This window comes from Canis lupus, chromosome 26 (genome assembly GCF_011100685.1).
Source record: "Canis lupus familiaris isolate Mischka breed German Shepherd chromosome 26, alternate assembly UU_Cfam_GSD_1.0, whole genome shotgun sequence".
NCBI lineage: Eukaryota > Metazoa > Chordata > Mammalia > Carnivora > Canidae > Canis > Canis lupus.
In genome coordinates this window covers 24,553,486-24,568,758 of record NC_049247.1, presented here as the reverse complement: position 1 = coordinate 24,568,758, position 15,273 = coordinate 24,553,486, and the positions used below count along the sequence as shown (strand labels likewise).

General features: G+C 41.6%; 1 protein-coding gene across 8 annotated transcripts in view; it reads right to left on the bottom strand.

Annotated features, from left to right (window-relative positions):
- RNF185 (ring finger protein 185) overlaps window positions 1-13,427 on the bottom strand; it is a 33,393-nt gene extending 19,966 nt beyond the window's left edge. For 2 of the 8 annotated variants that reach the window (XM_038575690.1, XM_038575691.1), the window contains exon 1: window positions 13,095-13,427. In XM_038575690.1, coding sequence (XP_038431618.1) covers window positions 13,095-13,424 — 330 coding nt within the window. In that variant the 5' untranslated portion in view covers window positions 13,425-13,427. Of the gene's footprint in view, window positions 1-1,552; window positions 1,897-1,922; window positions 1,946-4,015; window positions 4,103-13,094 lie in introns of those variants that run through there. The other 6 variants (XM_038575693.1, XM_038575692.1, XM_038575696.1 and 3 more) reach the window with 6 other exon arrangements.
- Between the last annotated feature and the right edge of the window lie 1,846 nt (window positions 13,428-15,273).

Here is a 15,273-nt window from a genome sequence, read left to right as displayed (position 1 = left end):
ATATTTGCTGAGTGAGTGGGTGCATGCACGTGTGACTGGTTTGGTCAACTTCCAGGCTAGTTGCTCACAAACCCTTCTTTGCAACACATCCTGGGCCGCAGAGCCACACACTTATTTTTGGAGGCTTCTCCTCTCACCTCCTCCCTACCCTCATGCACAGGAACCTCACCACCCCAAGGCAGTATGGCAGAGATGAGCAACCTTCCCTGGGGACTGTATACTGAACACCTGCAGAACAAGAGAATGTGGTCACAGCCTCCTAGGCCCAGCAGGAGTGGGAAAGAGGCTCAGAAGACAGAGGGCCCTGGTTGGCTCGGGAAGTGGAGAGAATAAAAGGGAAGGAGACTCAGAGCATGCCTGAGCTGTCATCCTACTAAAACTTTCTCCTGGTCCTGTCAGGGACTATGAACTTCAACCTGACCACATAGCAACCTTGTTGTGGTTGGTTCTGTGCCCCTATCCCTACTCTGACCATTCTTCACTCCTGATTACTTTGTGCCTTTCAAGCACATTCACATCTATTACCACTCTGATCCTTACTCCATTTTACAGAAGAGGACATCAGGCTAAGAAGGTCAGAGGACTTGTCCAAGGCCAGGCCATCATCCAGTGCCAAATTCAGACTTTTCAACACAACACTGGCACTCTTTTTACTCTTACATGTTACCCTTTAACATGTAGCTTTACAAAATTAAATACCTGGACTTTGTTTTCCCTCAAGTTTATTATACAATGCTGTAACTACAATTTCTGTTCATTGAAGTGTGTGTGAAGCATGCATTTATGCATTCAATCAACAGATCTCTACACCTCTACTACCAAATGTAGTTGGTACAGATCTCTGTACCAACTACATTTAAGGCTTGGGGCTACCAGCTGTGTACAGAGTCAAAGAAGAGCATGGCCAAGTTGAGACTCTGGAATTTAGAACAGGAGCTAAGAAAGAAACATGAATAATGATAAGAATTCTTAACAAGGGGCTCCATCAAACTCGCCTGTTTTTCCTAAACAAGGCACCCTCCCATAAATCTGGTTCCTAGACCCCCCTCAGTGATTTAAATAGAATTTCAATCTGGATAGTGTCCAAGAATCTGTATTTTCAAATAAGTGTCCCTACCTTCCACTCCAGGTGATTCTTTGATGAAGTTTTGGAAACCAAGCTCTCAAATAGGGAAGGACTCTACCAAAAGCACAAAGCAATATGACACAGCACAGAGTTTGGGAGGGACAGTGACCTCACGGTCTGTCTTTTAAAATATACAACCACCAGCTACAGTACACAGAAACTATAAAGAGGTCAGATAAACTGGGGGGATGGAGGACAAGTCTGCTGAGATCTCAAACCAGCTAGCACTTGGTCCATCTAAGACAGAGCTGACCATTAAAATAAACAAATTCATATCTAGTTTCAAAAAACATTCCTAAATTTGACATGTCCAGGGTGGCAGATGTGGTGCTGGGACTAAAGCAGATTTGTAATATCTAATGATCCCTTAGGAATACAGAGCCTGGAAGCTGAAATTAACTGACCCAGCATCCCCACTCCTATTACCTTCCCAGGGCTGGCCTGGTCTACCTCACAGGAACTGAGCAAGGGAGAGAACATAAAAGTTGCATATCCCTTCAGGAAATACTGGGGAACTTGACCTCATGAAGAAATCTCTTCGTAGCATTCTTGTGTTTAGTTTTCAGGTTCTAGAGAATTGCAGGTATTCAAAATCTGCCTTCTCTGCCCTTTAAACTCTAAGAATCCCTGGACCAGGGTATGCTGAGGCACCTAAGAATGTTAATCCTAGTTATGAAGATTGCAAATTTGGGTGATAAGTAACTGGCACAATCGAAGAGGATATCCAGCAGAGTTCTTGTTCCTGTGGGGACCTCTTTGTTCATACAGAAGCTTTCTGCCAGGAACTATAGCTTGCCTGAGCCTATCTGTGCTGCTCATTAGGCTGCTGCTGGACCACATGTAGGTAGAGATGAGAGCTGCATTCTGGAAACATCTACATCACACTCACAGAAGGTTGGAGTGGGAAGAAATCTAAGTAAGTTGATTGGAACTTGGAACACATAGAAATCAGGCTCTAGGGTAGCCTGGGTGGCTCAGCGGTTTAGCGCCGCCTTCAGTCCAGGGCGTGATCCTAGAGACCCGGGATTGAGTCCCACATCAGGCTCCCTGCATGGAGCCTGCATCTCCCTCTGCCTGTGTCTCTGCCCCCACCCCCCACCCCCGTGCCGTGTCTCTCATGAATAAATAAATAAAATTAAAAAAAAAAATCAGGCTCTAAAAATTTTAGAGTCTAAATGTTGTTTAGGTAGGTCCCTAGGCTAGCTCACAGAGGCCTGGCCCTCAAATATAGGACCATGGGCATGAATGGCCTTCCAAGTCCAAAAGGACAGAGGAAGCTGAGAGGACTAGCCTTTTTCATTTGGGGTGGCATTGGTCCTTTTCTATGGTGCTCTTTAACCTCTCTGTTCAACCAACCACTCCTTTACCTTCAAAGATTTTTTTTTTTAAGATTTTATTTATTTATTCATGAGAGACACAGAGAGGGAAGCAGAAGACAGAGAGAGGAAAGAAGCAGGCTCCCTGCGGGGAGCCCAATGTGAGACTCAATCGCAGGACCCCAGGATCATGACCTAAGCCGAAGGCAGACAATCACTGAGCTACCCAGGAGTCCCGATTTATTATTCTTTAAAAGTTAGTTATTTGGGCACAAGCTGCAGAGAGGAGAAGAGGGAGAGGGAGAAGCAGGCTACCCGCTGAGCAGGGAGCCCAATGAGGGGCTTGATCCCAGGACACTTAGATCATGACCTGAGCCAAAGGCAGACAGATGCTTAACCAACTGAGCCACCCAGGCACCCCATCTTTAAAGATTTTATTAAAGATCTTATTTGCAAAGCATTCAAGATACAGAGATAAAGGGTTTCCAACTAAAGGGGAACATAAACAAGTAAAACAAAAAGGTAGCCTAGCATGCTGAGTGCTGATGGAAGTATGTACAGAGTACATGACTGTAGGGCATGCTGGGGAAACACACAACATAGGACAAATGGACAATTTACTGTGCTTGCTGGGTTCAACATGGCTGGAGCCCAGGACACATATGGTCATGTTAAGGCAGCAAGAGCTGGGACTGAGGCAGGAAGAAAGGCCTTAGAGTCCTTGTGCCCTTCATATATGAGTGGGGACTCTGGGATCAGATGCTCCTACTTTTTCATGTTTTCTTCCGGTACTTCTGAATCAAAAGGGTTTTTCTTTGTTTTGGCTTACATTTCAAAGCTTTTCCTTTAAAAAATTTTTTTAAATTTATTTGAGAGACAGAGTGAGAGAAAATGAGCCGGGGGAGGGGCAAAGGGAGCAGCAACTCCCTGATGAGCAGGGAGCCTGAAATGGGCTCAATCCCAGGACTCTGGGATCATGACCTGAGCTGAAGCAGATGCTTAACCGACTAAGCCACCCAGGTTTCCCTTCAATGCTTTTCCTTAAAGACTGCCAGGTTTCATAAGAAAAGGTGAGGCCAAAATTTGGATGATCGCTGGCACAAGCTTTTCAGGGTCACCCAAGAACTGCCTTTTATCATCCTTTATATCACCGTCTTAAAATGTTCTTTAACCTTGTGTGGACTTTTGTACTTAAAAACTAGCATGGCAGTGGCATGTGGGTTCATTAAAGAACAAAAAACAAAAAACAAAACTAGCATAGCAAAGGAGTTTGATGGTTTTGGGTTCAAATCTCAGCTCTGCCACTTAGTAACTTCAGATGTTTTCTCTCTGTATCTTTGTTTTACTATGTGTAAAAGGAACTATTACCTTCCTCACAGGATAGTTTATAAGAGATAAGTTAAAGAAATAAGTTATAAGTTAAAGAGATAAAACAATAAGGTACTAGCACAGTGCCAACAGAGTTAAGTGCTTGAGAAATGTTAATCTCCCCTTCACTGTCAGGTCTCATGAAGTAGACTGAAGGTGTACTGCTTCTTTAAATTTCCTATAGAGCTATGTAATCAGCAAGTACCTGGTTAATCTGCTTAATGAATGAGTCACAACATCCCTTTCTGAATGATGATCATTCTTTGAAGACATAGTAGGTGAAACAATAGAACTGTGTATGAGAAAATCCAGAATGAGACACACTTAGTTTGATACATGCAATATTAGATTTTCCCCCAAAATTTTAAAATCAGGAGTCATTTTTAATATTTATTATCATCATGAATAATGTCAGCTAAAAAAAAAGAATAATGTCAGCTAACCCTCAGTGCCTTTTACATGAATTATTTCATTTAATTTTATAACCTGTCTTTGAAGTAAATATAAATACTACTATGCCATTGTTAGCATCCACTGGGGTGTTAGATTAAGGCTTAGAGTAGTTAGGTCATTTGACCAAGGTACCCGAGCCAGTCAGAGGCAAAGCTTCCCAACTCCCAAGTCAATGTGCTTAACAGATAGCACCTCAGTGATCTGTTTGTGTGTCTTTGTCCTTGGGCCCAGCTTCCAGGTGCCTTACTCAGCACAGGGACAGGCAACTAAAGAACACCTCATAAACGTGTGTGGGTTGATAGATCAGATAGCCAGGAGTATTTACAACTATAAACTTAATATGATTCAATTTAACCAACTGAAATTGTGGAAATCAGTACCCTAAAAGAATAAAATACCCTTATGTTTTTCAGAACTGGGAATATCACATAACCATTTTAGAGTCATTTTTTTCTTAAGTAAGTACTGCTCAAAATTCTGAAACAAATGAAAAAGAAAATTTTTAAAAAAGATCAGGGATCTGCAACCAGAAAAGGTTTGGGTTTTCCCAAATTGGTATCCCCTCTATTAGAGATAATTACTGACACAGAGTGTTAATTATTCATCATACTTGGGGCTCCTGGGTGGCTCAGTTGGTTGCCTTTGGCTCAGGTCATCAACCCAGGATCCTGGAATGGAGTCCCACACCGTCTCCCTCCTCAGTGGGGAGCCTGCTTCTCCTTCTCTTCCCCACTTGTGCTCTCTCTTGCTATCTCTGTCTCTCTCTCTCTCACATAAATAAATAAAATCTTAAAAAAAATTATCAAACTATCTATTGCTTACTCTAAGTCAGACACCTCCTAAAGCCCAAGAACAGTGCCTGACACAAAGTAAAATGTTTGATAACTGTATGTCAATGAACAATGGGGAATCTGCCAATTTCAATTCAAACAAATATAATTGCATAAAATATTGTATTAAGGAAAACATGCTCAGATTGGACAGATCTCAGTTAAGGGCTGTGGATTTCTAGTATAACACACTGAAAGGAAGAATCTGGAACCAGAGGACCTTGTCTGATCTCAGCTCTGCCACTCACTAAGCCAGAGTCCTCACTTGTGAATGGAATAACTGTCTGCTCTTCCTTTGTTATTAGAAGAGTTTTCAAAATAAGAGTTTTGCTTTTGTTTTCATGTAGTCATAAATCCTTATTAATACAGAATCTATAAAATCTTTTTAATTCAGATTTTACCTGAGCCTGAACTAAAGAGCTCTAAAATATTCCGAAGGTACAGTATAAAAAAATGAATGACAAATATAACTAATTATGGTGAAAACTTTCTAAGAGGTTTTTTTTTTTAAGATTTTATTTATTTATTCATGGGAACACACACAGAGAGAGAAGGGCAGAGACACAGGCAGAGGGAGAAGCAGGCTCCATGCAGGGAGCCTGGTGCGGAACTCGATCCCGGGTCTCTAGGATCACGCACTGGGCTGAAGGCAGGCGTTAAACCACTGGGCCACCCAAGGATCCCGAGGACACTATGCTAACTGAAATAAACCAGTCATAAAAAATACTGTAGTATTACACTCATATGAGTTATTTAGAGTAGTCAAAATTATGGAGATAGAAAGTAGAATTGTGGTTGCCAGGGGTAGAGGAGAGGAAGGAACAGTGAGTTACTGTTTAATGGCATAGAGTTTCAGTTTTGCAAAACGAGGAGTTATGGAGATGGATGGTAGTGATAGTTGCACAACAGTATAAAAGTACTTAATACCCCTGAAAACACTTAAAAATGGTTAAGATGATAAACTTTATGTGTATTTTACTACAATAAAAAATTGGAAAAATTTGAGCTGGCTCAGTTGATGGAGTATGTGACTCTTGATCTCAGAGTCAGGAGTTCAAATCCCACACTGAGTATAGAGCCTACTTAAAAATAAAGAAAAATAAAATGGGTGAATACTGTCTTTAAAAAAAGAAAAAAAAAGAAAAGATCTACAAAAAGTGGTAATGATCAATGGGAAAAATTGCAACAGTTGTGAATTTTAAAAACAGATAGCACCTCAGTGATCTGTTTGTGTGTCTTTGTCCTTTTTTGTAGTTTCAGCTTGCATTTTTATTTTCTGTATTTTCTGTATTACTGTGCCAATTAAAGATTGTCTGCATTTTCCTCAAGCATTTTATTTGTTGGTAGAATTCACGCCCATAATTTTAAAATGTCGTCCAAAATACAAAATCTTTACATTCAACTAAGAGGAATCATTCAAGAAGACTAATGCACACTATTCCCCTTTAACTTCAGACTTAATACCATATTAAGAACATTAGGGCAGCCCCACTGGCGCAGCGGTTTAGCTCCGCCTGCAGCCCAGGGTGTGATTCTGGAGACCCGGGATGGAGTCCCATATCGGGTTCCCTGCATGGAGCCTGCTTCTCCCTCTGCCTGTGTCTCTGCCTCTCTCTGTGTGTCTCTATGAATAAATAAATAAAATCTTAAAAAAAATTATCACAATAAAAACACTCTTATTGGGCAGCCCCGGTGGCGCAGCGGTTTAGCTCCGCCTGCAGCCCAGGGCATGATTCTGGAGTCCCGGGATCAAGTCCACGTCGGGCTCTCCGCATGGAGCCTGCTTGTGTCTCTGCCTCTCTCTCTCTTTCTCTCTCTCTCTCTTCATCTCTATGAATAAATAAGTAAAATCTTTAAAAAAAATTTAAAAAATTAAAAAAAAAACTCTTATTATTGGTATACGTGTATAGTCCATTAAAAAAGTAAAATTAATACTTGTTTAGTTTACTGTAGCTTAAAACATTAAAAGCATTGAAAATTAAAGGACCTGCTTTCTTTGTAAAAAAAAATTTTTTTTTTTAGGGATTCCTGGGTGGCTCAACAGTTGAGCGTCTGCCATCAGCTCAGGGTGTGATCCTGGGATCCGGGATGGAGTCCCACATCAGGCTCCTTGCAGAAACAGCCTGTTTCTCCCTCGGCCTGTCTCTCTCTCTCTCTCTCTCTCTCTCTCTCATGAATAAATAAGATATTTAAAAAAAAAAAAACACACTTTTTTTAAAGAGAGGGAGGGGAAGAAACAAGCTTTTTTTCTTTTTAAAAATTTTATTATTTATTTGAGAGCGAGAACACGAGAGAGAGCAGAGAGCACAGCAAGGAGGAGGGAGAGAGGCAGAGGGAGAGGAAGAAGCAGACTCCTCGCTGAATAGGGAGCCTGATGTGGCTGGATCCCAGAACCCCGAGATTATGACCTGAGCTGAAGGCAGATTTTTTTTTTTTTAATTTTTATTTATTTATGATAGTCACAGAGAGAGAGAAGCAGGCTCCATGCACCGGGAGCCCGACGTGGGATTCGATCCCGGGTCTCCAGGATCGCGCCCTGGGCCAAAGGCAGGCGCCAAACCTCTGCGCCACCCAGAGATCCCTGAAGGCAGATATTTAACCCACTGAGTCACCTGAGCACCCCAAGGGAGAGAGACTCTTAAGCAGGCTGCATACCCACTGCAGAGCCTGATGTAGGACTTGATCTCACAACCTGAGATTATGACCTGAGCTGAAATCAAGAGTTGGATGCTTAACCAACTGAGCCATCCAGGCTCGCCTGTTTTAATTTTTAAATACATGCTCAAGATGATCTAGTTATAGCCAAATGCTCTGGGGTCAAAAGAGGCATGGGTGCACTGGTGGCTCTGCCACCCCAAGCAGCTGGCTCAATATCACAAGTCCGGAGTGTTCCAAACCCCAACTGACTCCTCTACTTCTCGCCTGTGACCAGACAACCACCAGAATAGCTCTCAGATGGGACTCCTAGTGGTCTTACCACATTTCAAATAATACTGTAGTACCCTTTACATGACTATGGCCACCCCAGCTCTGCATGATCAGCAGTGGTTGGGGTTGGAAGAAGCTCTGAATGATCAGCAGTTTCAAAGGGACAATTACTCTGCACTTCAGCATGTTCAAATCCAACTCCATTCAGACCAGGGAGTTACTAGCATTGCCTCCGATTTTGCAGTTCAGCTCACTCTGAGTTACTTCAAGGGGTTACAGGGAATCTGCAAACTCTTTGAATATTTACATACAAAATTGTGCATGATAATGAAGGACTCAGTTACAAAAAGGACAAAGGATTTGAATAGACATTTCTCCAAAGACACACAGATGGCCAATATGCACATGAAAAGATGTTCAACATCATTAGTCATTAGTGAAACGAAAATAAAACTACAATTAGATGCCACTTCCCAACCACTAGGGTCGATATAATAATAATTACAACAAAAGGGACAATAATAAGTGTTGAAGAGGATGTGGAGAAAATGGAATCCTCACATATTCCTAATGGGAACGTAAAATGGTGCAGCTGCTGTAGAAAACAGTTCAGCAGTTCCTCAAAAAGTTAAACATTGAGTTGTCATACGATCCAACAATTCCACTCCTAAGCAGACACATCTAGAAAGAAAATATTTTCAAACAAAAATGTGTACATGAATGTTCACAGCAGATTTAATCACAACATACAAAGGGCAGAAACAACCTAAATGTCAATCAACTGATGAATGGATAAACAAAATGTGGTATAAGTATAATGAAATATTATTCACCCAAAAATGTAATGAAGTACTGATAGAGGCCACAACATGGACGAACCTTGTGAAAACATATGCTTAATGAAAGAAGCCAAACATAAAAGGCCACATACTGTATGAATCTATTTTGGTGGTCGCCAGTTGATGGGTAGAGGGGAGAATAAGGAGTGACTGCTAACATATATTAGGTTTTCTTTTGGGGGACACGAAAATGTTCTGGGATTAAAATCATGGTGATGGTTACACAATCCGTGGACGTACTAAAAACTATTGAACTGTACTCTTTTATTTTTATTTATTTTTTTAATTTTTATTTATTCATGATAGGCACACAGTGAGAGAGAGAGAGGCAGAGACACAGGCAGAGGGAGAAGCAGGCTCCATGCACCGGGAGCCTGACGTGGGATTCGATCCCGGATCTCCAGGATCGCGCCCTGGGCCAAAGGCAGGCGCCAAACCGCTGCGCCACCCAGGGATCCCTGAACTGTACTCTTTTAAATGGTGAATTTTACGATACGTGAATTCTGTTTAAAAGAAAACTGAGGGAAAAAAAAAAAAAGGAAAACTGAGAGATGTTCTACAAAATAATTGGCCACTCCTCTTCAAAAGTTTATAGTCATGAAAGACAAAAAAGACTGAGGAACTTCTCAGGTCATTAGACACTCAGTAGACTTGACAACTAAATGCAATGTAGGAAACAGGATTGGATCCTGGAATAGAAAAAGGACATTAAAAAAAAAAAAAAAGAAAAAAAAAAAAAAAGAAAAAGGACATTAGTAGGACAAATGATTAAATTTGAATAGTCTATAGTTTACTTAGTAATATTGCATTAATGTTAAATTTCTTATTTAGATACTTTTAACATGGTTATGTAAAAAGGTTAACATTAGGGAAAGCTAGGTGAAAAGTATACAGGAAGTCTGTATATTATTTTTGCAAGTCTAAAGTTATTTGAAAGTAAAATAAATTATACAAAAGTTAGAAAGTTAGCAAATGTTAAAAAAGTTAAAAAGGTAAAAAAGAGTTTAAAATGTACATGAAAAATATTTAAAAATTGTACATGATGCAAGTCAGCGGCTGGTAAGTTTTTTCTGTAAAATATCATATAGTAAATACTTTAGACTTTGTGAACCATATGGTTTTTGGGGCAAGTACTCAACTCTTCTGCCAAAGATGATATGTAAATTAGTGGATGTGGTTGTGTTCCAATAAAATTTTATTTATAGTTTTTAATTTTCCTGTAATTTTCAGATATCACAAAATATTATTTTTTTGGATTTATTCCCCACCATTTAAAAATGTAAAGTCCATCCCTAGCTCACATGCCATGCAAAAACAGGCACCAGAGCCAGATTTGGCCCACATGCCATAAACTGCAGACTCTCTAGGTCAGAATTTGGCAATGTAAGGGGCACCTTGCTGGCTCAGTCAGAAGAGCATGTGACTTTTGATCTCGGGGTCATGAGTTCAAGCCCCACACTGGGTGTAGAGATTTAAGCAAGTTAATTAAAAAGAAGAAGAAGAAGAATTTGCCAATGTGTGCTTCAGTTAAAAAAAAAAGTGCTTCATAATTAAGTTTGGCAACACTAGCGCAGCCTGGGTGGTTCAGCGGTTTAGCGCTGCCTTCAGCCCAGGGTGTGATCCTGGGGTCGCGGGATGGAGTCCTGCGTCGGGCTCCCTACATGGAGCCTGCTCCTCCCTCTGCCTGTGTCTCTCATGAATCAATAAATAAAATCTTAAAAAAAAAAAAAGCTTGGCAACCCTAGATTAAACAAGGTTAGATATGTTTATTATAGAACATCTCAGTATATTTAATGTGGTACTATACACTGAAAAGTTCCAGAAAGGATAATGATATATAGCATTTTCTAAACTTATTTTTACTATGGAACACTTTTTTCTTCAAATTAGTGGCTTGAAGAATACACTTTGGAAATGCCGATTCAGGTACTTTTATAAAGGAAAGTTTCAGATTAAGAAGTATTAGAGACATCATTAAATTACAATAATTTTACCTAGCACCGGGACAATATCTGAATAAGCATTTCACAACTTTTTTTTTTTTTTTTTTTTAATCTTAGGAAACACAAACAAAGCAGGAAGGTAAACACAGGCAGGAAGTCTTGGCTCAAACCCAATCTATTTTTTGGGAGAGGGTAGGATGTGAGCAGAATTGATTCATAATATGGAATCTTTGCTCCATTAGACAATGTAAGCATTCTTACAGGTTTTGAAAAAGTGATCTGGTTTTAGGAACTCTGACGTTTGATTAGAAAACTAAAGTTAGGCTAGGGGCACCTGGGTGGCTAATTCAGTAAGCACCCAACTCTTGATTTTGGCTCAGGTCAGGATCTCAGGGTCTTAGGATGAGCCCTGGGGCTCAGCGGGAGGTCTGCTTGTCCCTCTGCCCCTCCCCTCACTCATACTTGCTCACAAGCGCTCTCTCTCTCTCAAATAAAATCTTAAAAAAAAAAAAAAAAAAAGGAAAGAAAGAAAAGAAAACTAATGATATGCTAGAAGCATTACCTGTAGGAGGATGAACTAGCAAGTCAAGTCCCTAAGAGGACTGGTTTTAAATGCTGGATGAAAAGTTAACTGACAGATTGCAAAAATTCTCTCATTAGCCACAAGAGCTATACAACACATTGTTGGGGAGAGGATTAAAGAGGGATTTGCGTCCCAGGGAGGAAAGGCTGGCCTGAACAACCCTGAGGGGCCCTTCTGACCGAGGCTCCTCAATTCTGTGATCCAAAGAGTTCACTGGCTTCTCCTGATCAAACACAAAGTCTTCAGCAGCATTTCCAAGTTATTCTAAGAACATAAGCCATGACCCAATGGGGTGGGGTACTTCCTTAGTTATTTAACAAACATTTAAGAAGCCCTTATCATATGGGCCATTCCAAAGTCCTGGAAAAGGATGGTGCACAGGACAACCAGGAACAGATTACATTAATTCATACCCACTGGCCTTACTTCTAAAAAACATAGGCTTGGTGGAAGTGTCAAGAAAAGAGGGCAGAGGGATCCCTGGGTGGCGCAGCGGTTTAGCGCCTGCCTTTGGCCCAGGGCATGATCCTGGAGGCCCCGGGATCGAATCCCACGTCAGGCTCCCGGTGCATGGAGCCTGCTTTTCCCTCTGCCTATGTCTCTGCCTCTCTCTCTCTCTCTGTGTGTGACTATCATAAATAAATAAATAAAAAGTAAAAAAAAAAAAGAAAGAAAAGAGGGCAGAAAAAAGAAGTCAATCAGCACCATAAAGATTGAAAATAGTTACTCAGAATCAGACACTTCAAGTTGGAAAGGACTTCCATTTAATACCTATATACCTCCTTCAATAGGGAATTCATTACTTTTGGAGGGAATCCATTCCATTGCTGGTCACATTCTAAGTCCATAGAATCCACCCATTTGGGTCCTAGTTCTGGCACTTTCAACTCCAAAGATAAAAGCACTCTTCACCATAACTTTTTTTTTTTTTTTTTTGCCGTTTTTAAAGACAGTTTCCTTCCACTGTTCTCTTTTTTAGGCTAAACATCCTAATACTTTCAAAGATCCGGAACCGGCTCCAGGTGCCTCAAAGAAAAGAACGGGTATCTAGTACTCACAGCAGGAAAGCACTTAAAATCAGTGGACTTCCAGCATCAGGATGTACAGCAGGTTTACGTCCAAAACGTTCCCAGGTTCCGACCCAGCTTCTAAATCAGAGGTCTGTCTCATCTGAGTCCTACATTGTAAAGCATGACTCCCGGGACATTTCAAAACAGACAGTGTAAGGGGCGTATTTTGAAGAACACTGTCTCATTTTTACAAATGAGGAAACTCAGGCTCAACAGGTGATGGATCGGGCCCATAACGCACAATCGGCTGAAAGCGAAGGTCTAGCTCGGTTCACCCCGACTCCCAGGCTCGGCCTCTCCACCGGAGGTAAAATCATTTAAAGCGCATCCACCTGAGAGAGGCAGTCTGGAGACGGGGACAGGAGGGTTAAGAGTGAGCCCCTGCCCAGAAAGGAGAGCTCGTGGGAAGCCTTCTCCCTTCTCGGGTCCTCAGTTTCCCCAAACTGTAATCACAGGACAGAAGGCCGCCAGGCGAGCCGGACCTCCCTCCTGCGGCGGAAGGTCCCGGGCGGAGCCGGGGTTGGGCTCTGCGCCGCCGGGCCAGGTGTCTCAGCCCGCGGGCCGTGTTAAGGCGGACCCCCTGCTCACGTCCCTCGCCCTCGACAGCGCCTAAGCGACCACCTCAGCCCAACACTCACCTGCCTCCGTTCAGCTAACGCCGCTGAGGCCACCTCAGCTTGTCCGTCCGTCCGTCCGGCGCCCCGCCACTGCGTCCCTTCAGGCTGCCGGGTAAGACCTGCGATCCCTCCTACGCACACTCGGGTCACCTGACGCAGAACTGCCCCCCCTCCGAGGACTTCCGGCCGCAACCGGAAAGGGCTGGTCCGCTGCGCGGTTCTCCCGCCCAGATCAGGGATCAGGGGCTCTAAGGTTCCGCCTGGGGGCAGGAAGCGGAGAAACGGGCTTTTTGGCAGCTTTTCAAAGAGCCTGGGTCCTGACGAGGAAAGTACCAGGTAGGCTTGGAACATCTTGTTGCATCAGGACGTAGGGATGCTGAGAAGCAGAACGATGAGAACATGTTAAAGGACGCAGGAGCTAACCGGAAGGAAATACCACTGGTCCAATCAAGGCAGTTGGAGCATCAAAATACATGATGATGGTGACAGAATATAACTAATGGAATAAAATGGTAACCCACGACCCTCTGCTGATATAAATAAGTAAATAAAGAGGGGGAAGGGAAGACCTCTCCTTTTAGTAGAATGCCAACTAACAAGACTGATGGAGTTAGATCAATAATGAATGGTAAAACTAGAGGAACAGGGTAAATACACAGTTACAGGGTCTCCCATAAATTACTTATCAATTACCAAAGGGAAATGGTAATTTTACAGAGGTATAACCTCGAAGAACAAGTGAATCACAGTGATTAAGCTAACATTGCCAATTATAGCTCAAGTAAAGATCATGTTCCTTCCAATAATTTGCACTGAGAAGGACACACATCTCTTCTATGGTATTTCTGTCAAAAATGTATGACCCAAATCTCAGGAGGAAGCATGAAATAAACCCAAATCGAGGGCACTCGAAAGAGAAAGGCTGAGGAACTATCCTGGTTTAAAAGAGTTTAAAGAGGCATGACCACAAAATGTGTGTGATTCTAAACTGGATTCTGAGGGCGATGGGAAGCAGAATAAGTGTAACGCACAATATTGGGAGAAGTGACAAATTTGAATATAGATTGCGGACTAGCTATTAATCCTTATTGTAGCAACATTAAATTTTCTAAATTTGATCACTATATTGTGTTTAAGAGAATGTCTTTGTTCTTAGAAAATATTCCCTGAAATATTGAGGGGTGAAAGGGCACAATGACTCTACCTCATTTCAAATTACTCAGAAAAAAGTGGATGTGTGTGTGTATGGGCGGGTGAATGATTAAGTAAATGAGGCAAAATATAAACAAGTGGTGAATCAAGGTAAAAGGCACATGGGAGTTCCTTATATCGTTGTTGCGACTTTTATTTAAATTATTAAAATTTACCCACAAAATGGGGGGAGTTCCTGGGTCTTAGCCAATGTACTTATCTATCAAACATTTGTTTATGTGCTAAGCACTGGTGATACAGTAAGAGACAAGACAAAATCTTTGCTTTCATGTCTAGTGGGAAAAGTATTGAACATGTGATCACAAAACTAACAGGCTACTTATCCTGAAGATAGTAATAGCTAACATTTGCTGAGCTTAACTAAACACACTCCACACAAGAGTTCATTTGGCCCTCACAGCAGTCCTTTGAATGGTTTTGGTGTTTATCTCCATTTTACAAATGGATAAAGGAAAACTTTTTAAAGTTTACACAATTTTGGGATGCTTGGGTCGTTTAGCAGTTGAGCATCTGCCTTTGGCTCCATGATCCTGGAGTTCCAGGATTGAGTCTCACATCAGGCTCCTGCAAGGAGTTTGCTTCTCCCTCTGCTTCTCGCTGTGTCTCTTGTGAATAAATAAATAAAATCTTTTAAAAAGTTTACACAATTTTATCACTTAATTAAAAATGTCCAACTCACATACTGATAGCTGGTAGAGATGCAATTTGTACCTAGGCAGTTGTTCTCTGGAGTTTTTGGCAAACATTTATTAACTGCCTACAATTATCCCACAGGCTGTAGTAGAGATTGAGTCTGAGTAGGTGGTGAAGGTAGTAGATGAAATAAACTCATAGATGAAATTCCTCATCTGCTGGTCTTCTTTTCAGGTTTCTGTGAACAGGGAGTAACACAGGACATGTTTATAGCCACACAAACCTGGATCTGAGTTCAGGCTCTGAGAAAAATAAAAGCAGCTTTTGATATCCCAGAGCTAGCCTGGCACTCACA